This window comes from Astyanax mexicanus, chromosome 8 (assembly GCF_023375975.1).
Source record: "Astyanax mexicanus isolate ESR-SI-001 chromosome 8, AstMex3_surface, whole genome shotgun sequence".
Lineage (NCBI taxonomy): Eukaryota > Metazoa > Chordata > Actinopteri > Characiformes > Acestrorhamphidae > Astyanax > Astyanax mexicanus.
This window is the reverse complement of record NC_064415.1, coordinates 35195217-35209362: the sequence shown is the minus strand read 5'-3', so window position 1 is coordinate 35209362 and position 14146 is coordinate 35195217. Positions and strand designations below refer to the sequence as shown.

The following is a 14146-nucleotide window of genomic DNA, read 5'->3' as shown; positions in this document are numbered from 1 at the left end:
CCTGGTGCAGAAACTCAAGCAGTTCAGCTTGGTTTGATGGCTTGTGATGGCTTGTGGTCTAATTATATTTCAGATGTTTTCAATTGGGTAAAATCAATTTTTTAAAGTAAATGAATTCAGCATTTAGTAAAAATTCCAGATGTTTTCATTTGTCTAGGAAAAGGAAAAAAAGTGGCAAAAACATATGCTTAGTATTAATTGGCCAATTACTTTTGAGCATGTGCAAATAGAGGGTTATGGATGTAATTCTTCCAAGTAATAAATCACTTTTTATTTTTAGATTAAAGCTACATGTTACTTGTCCCACATAAGTGTAGATAACACAAGGGTGTACCAATGCACATAATTTAGAGATTTAAAAAGCAAAGTTACATGCAAATTTGTGTATTTCTCCCAGTGAACCATGATTTAACTGTGGAATTGTTTTATAAACAAAGAAATTATGGTAAATGAAACGTACACATAAGTACTTTAGAATAAAAAGTTTCTTTAATGTCACAAAAACTGACATTTATTCATAAAAAAATACATTAGAGGCTATATAATCAATAATTCTCAATATAAGCAACAGCAGTACTATGACATAGCCACTCTGTTACTGTATTTTTACAACATTCAATACATTATATGCTGTCTCTCTTCTGCAAAAATTAGGCTGTTTTTGGTGAGAACCATTCTGCTTGTTTAGAGAGAGCTTGTTCGTGTCTCTCTGAGAAGTAACCGTCACCAGCTGAATCTGTAGCTTTTAGGGAAGATCTTCTGGTGCAGATACTTCACTCTCTCTTTCTTGTTTTTTAGATTGTTGAACTCGAAGTAGGGAATCTAGGGGAGTAAAAAAAAACGTTTATTTGGTGTGATGGTAAAGCGTTAAATCTCAGTTCTGAAGCTGCAGATAATAATACAGAGATACGAGTGTGTAGAATAGTATGAGTGAATAAAAACAGAGTGTAAGGTGGACTGAAACAAAATATCCTAAACAGCTGGATATTGGCATGGACAGAGGCTAGTCAGCAAATAATCCCCACTGAAAGAGAAATCCCCCCACAATCACTTTAGAGAAGATTGAACAGGTACAATATAATACCAGAGGTGAAAAGTAACGAATTACATTCACTCAAGTTACTGTAATTGAGTAGATTTTATGAGTAATTTGTAGTTTTTAAAATAGGTAATTTTTCACAAGTAATTTACTTTGCTACATTGGAAAACTCCCCGTTACTGAGTAAAATTTGATGTTTTTAAATGATAATTCCTTTTTTTTTTTTGGGAACATTAAACAATCTGCTTGAATGTTAAAAAAACATGTAAATAGCAGATAAAGCACAGCAAGTTAAAAAATAATAATGAACTATAAAAATACAGTTTATAGTCACTTATATGACCATTAATCTTTGATAGCAAAGAAAATAAATGGATCATAGAAACCTATGACACATGTTTAATGGAGTGGTCTGAACAAATACTGTCTGAAAGAGCCAAATTATTATGTGGAAAAATAGTTCATTAAAAACGATTTAATTCATGATTTGTACTTTTTGTTTACATCATATAATTAAAAGTAACTATGTAACTTTTACTCAAAGTAAAATTTAAATTAGTAGATTTTTAGATGGGTACTTTTACTTTTACTTGAGTAAAATTTTAGCAGAGTAAATGTAATTTTAATTAATTACAATTTTCAGTACTTTTTCCACCTCTGTATAATACTTACCGACCACTAGGTTCATCACAATAATTACAATCACCTTATCATATAATATATGGTTATAACTTGAATAATTTATGCTTATAAGTATCAGCATTAGCTACTGCGTTAACTTAGCTAGAAGAGGCCATTGCGGTGAACGAGCTGGTGTGTAACTTTGTTTAAAAATAGTGTTACTTGATTTATGGTATTTAAAATATTAAAAACATGTTTATAATCCAATAGACCAATTTCTGAATATTTTTAAAAATTAAAAGTGGCACAAAACACTAAACCATATTTTTAAATGAATAACTGAAATGTGTTCTTTTTGCAGTTGTGAGACAACAGTCCTGCTTAAATTTTTTTATAAACATTTTCTAACCTTTTAAAAACGCTTTTATTGTGGTAATTTCTGCCTCTGCTAATAACTGTGCTGTAGGTGAGGATGATGTGTTCGTGTATATTGGTACGCAAACATCACAATATGCAGATCAATCAATCAATAATACCACCCCCTGCTGACATCCAACCATCTGCACCTTACTGCTATTAGAGGCACACGCTTGCCGGTGTTTAATATAAGCAGCCAAATATACTTTTTTTTTTTTTACTTTACATATTCTTGTTTTGCATTTTTGTACATATGTGTGTGTACTTATACGTCTCATTGTATTGGATGTGCAAATGCCAAATGCAAATGCAAAATACAAAATATCACACACACAAACATATGGTGTAATAGCTAAAAGATGGTTTGTTGCCTGAGGGCAACATCATGCCATAGATGGTAATGTGTATTTTCTAGGGCTGGCCCGAATAGCGTTTTTTGAGCTCCGGATATTCGGCACTGATTCGAAGCGAATATTCGAATATTCGTTTTTAAAAAAAAGAGGTAAAAAAAAAAAAAAAAAAAAAAGCAAATCACGGCCCCTTTAATCCACTGAAAAATGTTCAATTTGCTCTGACCGACGAGACATATTCACCCCGGATTTTTGGTGTTTTTATCCCGGATTTTTGTGTTTTCACCCCATATTTTTTCTGTGTTTTTAGCCCAGATTTCTGTGTGTTTTCATCCCGGAATTTCTGCTGCCAGACACCGCGGCTTATCCGCTGCGTAAGCAGGCTAGGAGGCTGCTGCTGCACGGTTTCTCCGCTGCGCAAGCCAGCCCAGTAAATTGCTGTTTGTGTTTTCACACTTAGGCTATTTGCTTAAAAAAACAAACAAAAAAAAACGTTTGTTCAGGAAGTATTTTATATTCTTAAACATTGTTAATTATATTAGAGGACAGTCATTGTAAACTGTACTTGGTCTATTTCGGTTAAAGGATTGTGCAGGGCATATTACTGATTTTGTATTTTTGCACTTGGGCTATAAGCTCAATATTAAATATTTCGTTTGTTTAGAAATTATTTTATATTTTTAAACCATGTTAAATTATATTAGAGTAGAGGAAAGTCATTGTTAATGACGTTATTGTACTTGGTCTATTTCGGTTTAAGGATTGTGCAGGGCATAGCCATATTACTGATTTTGTATTTTTGCACTTGGGCTATAAGCTCAATATTAAATATTTCGTTTGCTTAGAAATTATTTTATATTTTTAAACCATTTTAAATTATATTAGATAAGAGGAAATTCGTTCAGACATCATTTTTGTAGGCCAGGCTTTTGTAACCGATTTAGCCCCTACTGTTGCCACATTACCCCTTACGTTTTATTATATAAATCAGTTTCGAAGAGCCTGCATTTTTTTTTATCATGTATAATAGAGGTCTGCGCGAGACTGATTTTTAAACCCACTCTTCCACGCTCCCGCGTTTCTGTCTCGTTACCGCGCCGCAAAAAAATTGCTTCTTTTAATCCCGCGCCCGCCCGCCACATTTCTGCCGCTCCCGCCCCACGTTCCTAATATAAATTAAATAAACTACATTTAATGCTTCAAATTTACTTATATATTTATTAAAACAGCAGCGCCGTTCCTTACCCAAGTCCAAACACCATCGGTGTGTGCGTGTGTGTGTCGGTCCATCCTGCGCGTTGAGAGTTTTCTTTAGGTTTTTTTTTTTTTTACAATTATTACAGTTTTCTTAACTATTTATTAATTTGCTCCCGCATCGTCTGTATTAAACTCCCGCTCCAGCCAATAACAGTTCAGTTCTGTCCCGCGCGCAAGATATTCTGACGGGACCCGCGAGAACAGAAGTGGTTAGAGTGAGGTGGAACTCTGGAAAGGAGAAAAAAAACGAATATCCGAATACCAAAATTAAAAACCGAATACCTACTTAACGAACGAATATCCGAATACCCGAATATTCGGGTCCAGCCCTAGTATTTTCATACGTATCATGCTACTGTATTATCATTATGTCAGTGCCATAAAATGACTTATTATTTATCACAATTATTTTAGGGAAAAACACATAAAAAAAAAAAAAAAACATTATTGTGACGGGCCTACACACTACAATTTGCACTCTTTAAGTACTAAAACTAGATACTTTCTGGTGTACACTAAAACCCTATACACAGATTACAGGCACTCACCTGAACAACTTCATATCCCAGGATCCTCAGGTGACGCTGCTTGATAGCTTCCTTCCCCAGAAGCCGACTTGCATTAGATGCATAGCGCCTGGGCCCATCAATACACAGAGCAATCCTGAACACATTTACACACACACACACACACACTCATACATGATTACAGTATTAAAACTGGAGATTTGAGCTTAAGCTCCATTTTTAAAAATTGTGGAGGCATATTACCTTTTACACACGTCATCTTCACTGGCAGCCAAGACACAGCCTTCTTTATCTAGTTTTATCTCCACGTCTGAAAGAGAAAAAAAAACAACAACATGACTGAACAACAAAACCAGACACTGATATTTCTGTATGAGTATTTCACTGGGTTTACATACATGTTCAGTATTACTTTGAAGGTATTTTAAGCTACAGTGATTAAACAGTGAACTTATGGTCTGTACAATCTTATAGGTTTACTTAGAGGCAATTACTCAAGTACATATTTCTAATTCAGGTCAGACTTACTGTTGTTCAGTGTCTGACACTCAATATACATAGATAAGCCAAAAACATTTGTCTAAAATGCTAAAGCTTGATGATATAATGGGATGTGCTGTACCATCAAGGTCTTAGTAAAGCCTAAAGCGACTTTTTGACACCAAGACAATAGCAGCAATCATACCTGCCAGATTTCTGCAAACTGGACTCGTTCCAGTGCAACCCACAAGCAATTCTGATGCTTCAAAGTAGGGGTGCAGGAAAAAATCGATTCGATCTCGTTTTCTATTTTTTCCCATTTTCAAAAAATAGATTTTTTTTGCGGGTGCAGCTACTGTCGCGCAGAGCTTTCTAACTGTACTGCGGAGCTCTTTACCTGTTAAAAAGCTATACTGTACAGTTAAAGAGCTCCGCAGGACAGTAGGTGAGCTCCAACCGAGAAATCGAATTTGAAAGAATCGGGAAAAAAATCTAATCGTGACCCCAAGAATCGATTCTTAATATATAATGGATGTTTTTCCTATTTTAATCAAATAATCTGAAAAGTATTTAGTGCCCTTTACTCTGAAACCCCTTAATAAAATCCAGTGCAATCAATTGCCTTCAGAACTCACTTAATTAGTTAATAGAGTTCAGCTGTGTGTAATTTAGTCTCAGTATAAATACACCTGTTATGTGAAGGCCTCAGTGGTTTGTTAGAGAACATGAGTGAACAAACAGCATCATGAAGACCAAGGAACTCACCAGACATGTCAGAGATAAAGTTTTAGTGTTATGTTATAAAAACATATGCTAAGCTTTAAGCATCCCAAAGAGCGATTGTTTAATAATCCAAAAATCTATTATTGTCTATTATCCAAAAATAGAAAAAAGTATTCTACAACTGCAAACCTACCAAGACATGGCCATTCACCCAAACTGACAGATCAAGCAAGGAGAGCACTGATCAGAGAAGCAGCAAAGAGGCCCATGGTCACTCTGGAGGAGCTGCAGAAATGCACAGCTCAGGTGGGAGAATCTGTCCACAGGACAACTATAAATCATGTATTCCACTTTATGGAAGAGAATCAACAATAAAACCATTGTTGAAAGAAAGATATTGAAAGTGCCATTTGCAGTTTGGCACAAGCCATGAAGTGAAAACGGAAAACATGTGAAAGAAGGCTCTGTGGTCCAATGAGACCAAAGTTGAGCTTTTTGACCTTAATTCAAAGTGCTTTGTGTGGCAGAAAAGTAATACTGCTCATCACCCTAAACATACCATCCCCACTGTGAAACATGGTGGTGGCAGCATTATACTGTGGAGATGCTTTTCTTCAGCAGGGACAGCAAAGCTTTTCATAGTTGATGGGAAGATGGATAGAGATAAATACAAGGCAATCCTGGAAGACTGGGAAAGAGATTTACCTTCCAGCAGGACAATGACCCTAAACATACAGCCAGAGCTACAGTGGAATGGCTTAGGATTTAGATCAAAGCATATTTTTGAGTTAGAATTGCCCAGTGAAAGTCCTGACCTAAACCCAATTGAGATTCTGTGGAAAGACATGCTGTTCAGACTCTCTCCTTTCTCCAAGAAGAACAAAAAAAAACCTGTCTCCAACTGGCATGAAAGGTGGTTCTACTAAGTGTCGCTATAGAGGGACAAATACTTTTGTTCATTACACTTTTTACACTTTTATTTCATTTAGAATTTTAGTTCCACTTCACAATTATGTGCTATTTTGTGTTGGTCGATCACTGAAAATCGCATTAAAATACATTTAAGTGAATAGACACCATCAAGTACACATATTTGTGTTGCTTTGTTACCAAGTGTGTAGCCAAACTGTGTAAGGACTCCGGAGGTGAAGTAATTTCGGTTCCCCAGCAGACTCTGCAGGCCCACCATCACATCTCTACAAAGATTGTGATCCATTTCCGTCTCTATTGAATTCCCTGCAAACAGGAACGACTCCATGTGCAGTTTGCGTAGAAACCATGGACTCTGCAGCTGTACACATTTTACACAGTAAAAATTAACTGTAAAAATAATGACCAATTCATTGATTAGTGTAAATGTAGAGAAAGTAGTAATACTAACATCATAGGATGGACATTCCAGCTTCACAGTCATGTAAAGCTGAATGAGCTGAGCCAGCGCCACACAATCAATCACACTGCTCTCTCCTGAAAAAGAGAGAGAGAGAAAAAAAAAAGAAACACGAGAAAGAGTATTCTTAATGCTGGGTGAGGTGACCTCACATCAATATCATGATTAGCTGGACATTATTTTACCTGGATAACAACTGAAGAATGCTTACAGTATTTTAACGAATGACAGGAAGCACACAAAAATAGCAAAAAATAGCAAAATTATATGAAGTCAAATGAAAATGGCACGTGTTTTTCAAAATAAAAAATAAATAAAAAATATGAAGAGAGTGACACGTAAAAGTATTCAGATTTTCCACAACTTCCACAACAGCTGAACTCTATTAAGTAATTAAGAAACTTATGAATGCAATAGATTGAACTGGATTTTATCTAGGGGTTTCAGAGTAAAGGAAGCTGAACACTTTTGCACGTCACACTTTTCATATTTTTATGCAATTAAAATTGTGAAAAACATGCATACTTTTCATTCCAATGCACAGTACCTTGCATCCCTCACCATAATTAATATTCTTCACCATGCATTCTCACATCTACAACACCTTTTTTAATGCAATATCACAATGTTTCCATGTATTGCCACACCCTCAAAACAAATGAATGCACACTTTGGATCTCTTACCATGAAGTTGCTGCAGAAAGTATGGGCTTAAAACCTTAGAGACAAAGTTGAGAGGGTATCTCTGCAGCAGGGTACAGGCATGAAGCAGTTCCAGCAGAGATTTTGGTTGAAACTGTGAAAACCGGGCATCTATCACTGATTCCAATTTCCGGAAGAGGCGCCCCGACTCCTTAGGGACATATCCCACCACTCCCAGCGCTGCTACCAGCTGGGAGACCTGCTCAGCGCTGTACTCATCTGCTCTGTACACAAAGCTTTCAGCAACTGCATCGAAAACTTGTGGAGAGAAAATTCGCAGTTGCCCAAAATACTGCATGAGCTTACTTATTGTCTCGGGGTGAGTGCTAAAGGCTGTCTTAAGCATGTGCTCTTCCAGCGCTTTAACAAGAAAGTCATTGTAATATCCATAATGCATGAGCGCGGACAGCAGCACAGATAATTCTGCATCTGTGAAATGTGGGACATGTTTTACGGCATATTTGCAGAGGGCAATCACTAGTGGTACAACCTGAGCTTGATTGAGAGTAACAAGGGCTCCTAGTGTCTTACTGACTGTTGCAGGGTCCATCCACGGTGCTAGGCTAAGTGACTGGCTGTTCATTTCATTTAACAAGTCCTGGTGGCGCCCACCTTCAGCCACTCCAGCAGCTAGCATGCTATAGACATCAATCAGTTCGTTTATATTCCACAGATATGCATCTTTACTCCTGAGCTGCCTCATGACCTCCGCTAGCATGACACAGTCCGGCCCTTCCAGAGCGAAAAGGGCCCTCGCTAACCCGCAGAGTGCAGTGATGTTGAGGCTCCCTCTGTTCAGCCTCACCTGGCTCTCAGACACCAGCCTGACCACCAGGCAACTCGACGGGTCCAAGTACAGACGAGTGCAGCCTAATAAAGCATGTATCACCACCTCGTCGTCCAGTTCAGCTGACTCTTTTTCCAGCTTCGAGCATAGCTCGGCCAAAGCCGTGTCAGACAGCAACACAGATGGGTCTCGAAGGCCCCCAACTCCATCCTCCTCCAGATCAGCCAGCCGGTGGAGAACAGAGGCAGCAGCAGCACCCGAAAGTTCAGGAAAGGAGCGCAAGAGCCGCAGGACCTGCTGAGAGGAGATGCAGGAAGAGATGGAATTTTTAAAGACGCCATCCTTGTCAGAACTCGGGGGGTGAAGCAAAGTTGTGGGACGTCCTGTAACAGAGCTGTCGCGGGAAAGCCGGATTGATCCGGACACAAGAAAGACAGGCTCCCGGCTTGCGATGCACATCCATCTCAGTCCTGCTTTAGATGCCGACAGCTGACGACAAGCCGAGGAGCTCCAAATGGATGAAGAGGAGAGCAGGGGAACTGCTGCTTTCCTCAGCAAGTGCAGCCTCGTCAGCACCGCCAGAGCCATGAAGAAGTGCTATAGCATCCTTCACCTGGAGACACAGCAAAAACGAATCAGTGAAAATGCTAGAAATGTGGCTTAAAAAACAGTTTTGGAATAGAGCTATATTTGCTAAGCAAATGCTGATTATGATGATTTCACAGACAATGATGTATTGGTCCATTAACAATTTTTGTATACAATGGAAAGTTTTGTTTAATACAGAGAGTATAAAATCTATTTATTCTTAAAGCCCCAAATCTGTCCACTCACTTGAACGTTGTTGCTGTCCAATAAAATAAATATGTATCTCAAACATTATGACAGAAGAAAGCCAAAATTGAAAGTCAATGTAAAATAAAGCAATTCTAAAGCATGTCTATTGGTCTATTTTTTCTGAATTATTTACACATTATTTGTACAGAGCAGCTACAGGTTTCATTACAAAAAAAATACAACAAAAATTGAGATACAAATTTTTCATTGAACAGCAGCTGAAAAACTGTATATAAATAAAATAAAAAAACTGTAATACCTAAATACATAAATTACACATTTACATATATCCATGAATTCATAATACAGCAGTTTAATCTGTCACAATAAGTCTAAAGTTAAAAGCGATCAATAATTTGAGAAAGGTAAATATAGGTCAACCAGTCAGAACAAAGATAATTTACACACATCTGATAATAATAAGACAAAACCAAGGGATGAAAATAATATTATAAGAAGTGTTTTCAATGCACAAAAAAAAAAACTAATAAGTGACCTATACAGATCTTTTTCGAATTAGACATTACGGCTCAGCGGGCTCACCGCTGGCACTATGATCAGGAGATCGCCGGTTTGAATCCTGTTCATGTAGCTTGCCATTGGCTGACGAAGCCCAGAGAGCACAATTGGCCTTCTACTCCTAGTGGGATTTCGGTCAGCACAAGGCGTATGTAACCTGATGTATCAGAAAACCGAGTCGCTGCGCTTTCCTCCGAGCTACTCGACAATGCTGAACCAGCAGCAATTCAAAAAGAGGTGAAGTCTGACTTCTCATATACCGGAGGAGGCACGTGTCTTCACCCTCCTGGTGTTGGGGCATCACTAGTGATAAGGGGAGTCCTAATTGGGTAATTGGTCATGTAAATTGGGGAGAAAATGGTATAACAATTTGAAATTTATTATAAAATTATAAAAGAAACAGACACATCACAAAAAAAATAGAGATAGGGAAAATATTAAAACAAAACCAACCAATACAGAAATACATTTTATACATTTCGGCATGTCGGAGCATTCTACATCAATAACAAAAGCAATATTATATATTTATTTATTATATTATACTTATAAAAATCTGATGATTGATCTTATCATATATCACTTTATACATTAAAGCTCAATGGGAACTAGAGTTTAATACAATTGTGGGCGAAGAAGGTCGGGAAAATGTATGTTTGAAATGTCATATGGGGGTCGAGAGACAGCTATGGAAAGAATTTGATTGGAAGGATAAACGTTTTTTAGAACAGTTTGTGTTTTTAGAAACAATTCTAACAACAACTGCTGGAGAAACTGTGGTATGGTTTGAGATCACACCCACATATTTTCGAAAAATATTAAAGAAGAACTGAAGGAAATCATGGAAACTGACATGCCACTGGATCCATTATTGTTCATATTGGAAATGCAGCCTGAACACATGGTCACCACAGACCAAGGCTACGTAAAGCATATTTTGAAAAAAAAATGATCACTAATAACTGGAAGAAGTCTATTCCTCCCTCAATTGTTCAATAGGCACAAAAAAAATCAACCATGTACGAATTTAAGATTTTTAATTAAAATAAAAGTTACCTTCCTAATTACCTTGGTTAGGAAGTATATGTGGTTTGTGTGTTTGTTTTAAAATAATAGGTAGATGTGTGTATAAGTATCATATCCATGTAAGAGGTTATTTCATGTACATACATAGATGTCAAGTGAAGCCCAACCTCAAGGTCAATTAGTCATGTAAGGTTAATTGCCTGTTAATGTGTGCTTATGGCAATAAAGTAAAAAACTAAACAACATAAAAATAGTAAAAATGTAAAACGAGCTCTTTTTAAAAACATTTTTGTGTAATATCGTGATTTTACTTTAAGGTAAAAGTAACAGCTGACAGCCAACACAGATATAAAGCACATGAAACTCTCTATAAAACTATAATACGCTTTTAAATATGTAAAATATCATATATCATATCACAACAGCACAAACCAAAGGGACTTTAAACTCCTAACAGCACCTTATGAAACCGCAGATCCTGCTCTGCCCTCTGCAGCTAAACTGAGTACGGCACGTGGAGCTACACGCAGTCCTCTCAGTACTAATCACTATTACTAATCAGACATAAACACACACTTATCAATTAATATCTAACTGATTATTAGTTATAGTATAATGTAACACAGCTACAATACCTCTCCATAACACATAATCGTCACTTCCCGCTGTGTCGCCGTGACTCGGCGTGTGCTCCGACACGTTCTGTAAACACCGCGCATGTCCGCGGGCCGCAGATACCCGATTGGTTGAGCTGGGCTTGTGTGGGAGGAGCTACAACTGAAATGTGCAGTGTTCCCATTGTATCTAGTGCACTGCTTTGTGTTTAGTGCACTTGACCATCCTAGTTAAAACATAGGCGCAACAGGATTGTTGACTAGTTATCTTCGTTTATGAATTTAAACATACACAGCATACAGTACCAGTCAAACGTTTGGACACATCTCCTCTTATTTAATGTGGTTTCCTTCTTTCTATTTTCAAGTTTTTTAATTCTAAATTTAATATTGAAGACATTTAAGCTCTACAGGAACACATGCATTTTTTTCCAAACAAAAAGTAATATGTGAGTGGTGATATTCTTTAAAAAAAAACGTATTAATGCGTGGGAATGAGATAATTAAGTTGTGGGGAGGACTCATTAAGGTGTGGGAAGGAGGTATTTAAGTAACAGAGATGGCTTATGAAAGTGTGGGAAGAAGCTACCTAGGTCCTGGCCTTAATAAATCATCCCCACGACTTAACTGTCTTGTTCCCCACGACTTAACTATCTTGTCCCCATAGCTTACTAAGTCATCCCCACAAATTAATTATCTTGTTCCCCTGATTTAATAAGTCCTTCCCATGACTTAATTATCTTGTTTCAATGACTTAACAGGTAATCCCCATAGCTTAATAATCTCATTATGACAATTTAAGTCGTCCCCGCAATTTAATCATATTGTCCCCACCACTTAACTATTTAATTTCTATGACTTATTAAGCCCTCTCTACTGCTTAATTATCTTGTACCTATGCCTTAATAAGTCGTGGCCACAACTTAACTATTTTTTCCTGTGCCCTAATTCGTCATCCCCATGACTTAAGAAGTCCTTCACACAACTTAATTATCCCATCTCCATAAATTTACAAGTCCTCTCCACAACTTAATTATCTCATTCCCACGCCTTAGTAAGTCTTCCCCCGACTTAATTTTCTTGTTCCCACTACTTAATTACGTTACTTTCCCTCGCCCTAATATGTTGTTCCCACAACTTAATTATCTAGTCTCTTTGACTTAATAAATACTCCCTATAACTGAATGACTTGACTTAATAAGTCATGGCTACACATTTTTTACTTTATTACCTTATAACTAATCCCTTTCATTTTAGAAAGTAGAAGTATTCTGCTAAAAAAAGCAAAGACCATATCTGTATATTTTCATTTTCAATGAATAAGGGTGAATGAAGCTAAACAGCTTAAAATCTAAATAAAATATCATGTCTATTTTACAAAATAGAATAAAGTGTATTTTTATTTTTCTACCACAGACACTAGCATCATTGCTACTGTGTGCTGACTGATCGGTAAGCTAATGCTAACAGTTACAGACACTTTTAAAGGCTTACAACTGGAGTTTAAAAGCTTTAAAGTTCTCTGCAGTACTGCAACGTTATTACATTTTGCTGACAAAATACGTACTAAGACAATTTTAGTGTGCTGCTATGTGCAGTAATATTAGTCCCAGTTTATTATAAGATACGCACTGGTGAGCCATGCTTCCTCTTAATCTTATTTTCTAGTATTGTTACATTCTCTCGTATTTTTGTACATGTAAAGTTTGTATATCTTACATTGTTATATATCTCCAGTGTTTTGTTCTCTGCGCAGCTCTAACATTTAAAATTTCCCCGTTGTTGGATTAAGAAAGGCTTATCTTATGTACAAATTTTTAAACATTTATAAATTATGATTTTACTCTAATGCTCCATATGAACCCATTCATTTTGGACTGACTCAGCAGCGCCCTTTAGTGTCCGAAAAACTCAGAGCACCTTCTTCAGTTTGTAATCGCCTTTGTAGAAGTTTTTTTTTTTTCAGAAGAAACTACATTACTGTCTTTATGACAGAATTTGGTTGCTGTTGCTTTTATAACGGAGCAATAATTTAGATACAACACAATTATCTGATTATGGGCACTGACTCTAATTAAGAGTGGGGAAATTTGAGTTTTTATGAAGAGCCCCGATTAGTTTTAATTTAATTTCTATATCTAATTTTAGTATTAAAGACATTAATTGCTGATACAGCATGCTCAGGTTAATAGTATTTTTAAAACGGTTTTACAGGATAAATATGTCCGCTTTGTACAGGTAAGAAGGCAGCTGTAATACAGAATAATAGAATACACATATGAAATAGAATAAAATGAGATTATTTACAAAACAAACACAGTGTTTGAGTTTAAACATTGTTTACATACATTACACTACAGAGAACAACATTTTTTTTTTTAAATGATTAGGTCATTCACACCAATACTGGTAGTGAAAAGGTGGGAAATAACATAACGCATATTTAAAGCTATAAAATTAAACCTATGCAACTGTGGGGCAAGAATAGAAGTAAAGGCTGAGAAATCCTAGCCAGATGCATTTTCAGATCCCAAAATCCGGACATGTACAGTAAAACTGGACAAGTTGTTGCCTTAATAGAACCAAATTACAGATTTTACCTTCAGGCAAAAGTAAACACAAATAATTCTCATAATTAATAAACTTTACAAGACTGGGACATGTAATGGGGTTATGGGGCAGCTACTCTGCACAGTACTAGAATTGCAGACTCATCAAGGCTGCTTGTTAGTACATGTTCATCAGGAATGAGCGTGCATGCTTAGATATGATCTTAATGCATAGTACTGTTAACGCAAGAGTGGTATTGGAACAAGCACACCTTCAAAAGCTTGGGTTTAGGTTAAACCTAGTTCTG

The 14146-nt window shown here is 36.7% G+C and overlaps 1 protein-coding gene across 1 annotated transcript; it reads right to left on the bottom strand.

Annotated features, from left to right (window-relative positions):
• Nucleotides 1–467: 467 nt before the first annotated feature.
• fastkd3 (FAST kinase domains 3) lies at nucleotides 468–11417 on the bottom strand. Its single transcript, XM_007240033.4, has 7 exons — nucleotides 11311–11417; nucleotides 7489–8906; nucleotides 6796–6881; nucleotides 6525–6705; nucleotides 4455–4521; nucleotides 4233–4347; nucleotides 468–822 (listed from the first exon to the last, which is right to left on the bottom strand). Exons 2-7 carry the CDS (start codon nucleotides 8879–8881, stop codon nucleotides 724–726), a joined length of 1941 nt encoding a protein of 646 aa, XP_007240095.3. The 5' UTR covers nucleotides 8882–8906; nucleotides 11311–11417; the 3' UTR covers nucleotides 468–723.
• Nucleotides 11418–14146: the final 2729 nt, after the last annotated feature.

Coding starts and splice junctions, on each gene's coding strand:
- fastkd3 (XM_007240033.4), bottom strand. CDS start 8,881: ATGGCTCTGGCGGTGCTGACGAGGCTGCACTTGCTGAGGAAAGCAGCA. Junction 6,706..6,795: donor TGGAATGTCCATCCTATGAT/GTTAGTATTACT, acceptor AAATGTGTACAG/CTGCAGAGTCCATGGTTTCT. Junction 4,348..4,454: donor GAAGATGACGTGTGTAAAAG/GTAATATGCCTC, acceptor AAATGTGTTCAG/GATTGCTCTGTGTATTGATG.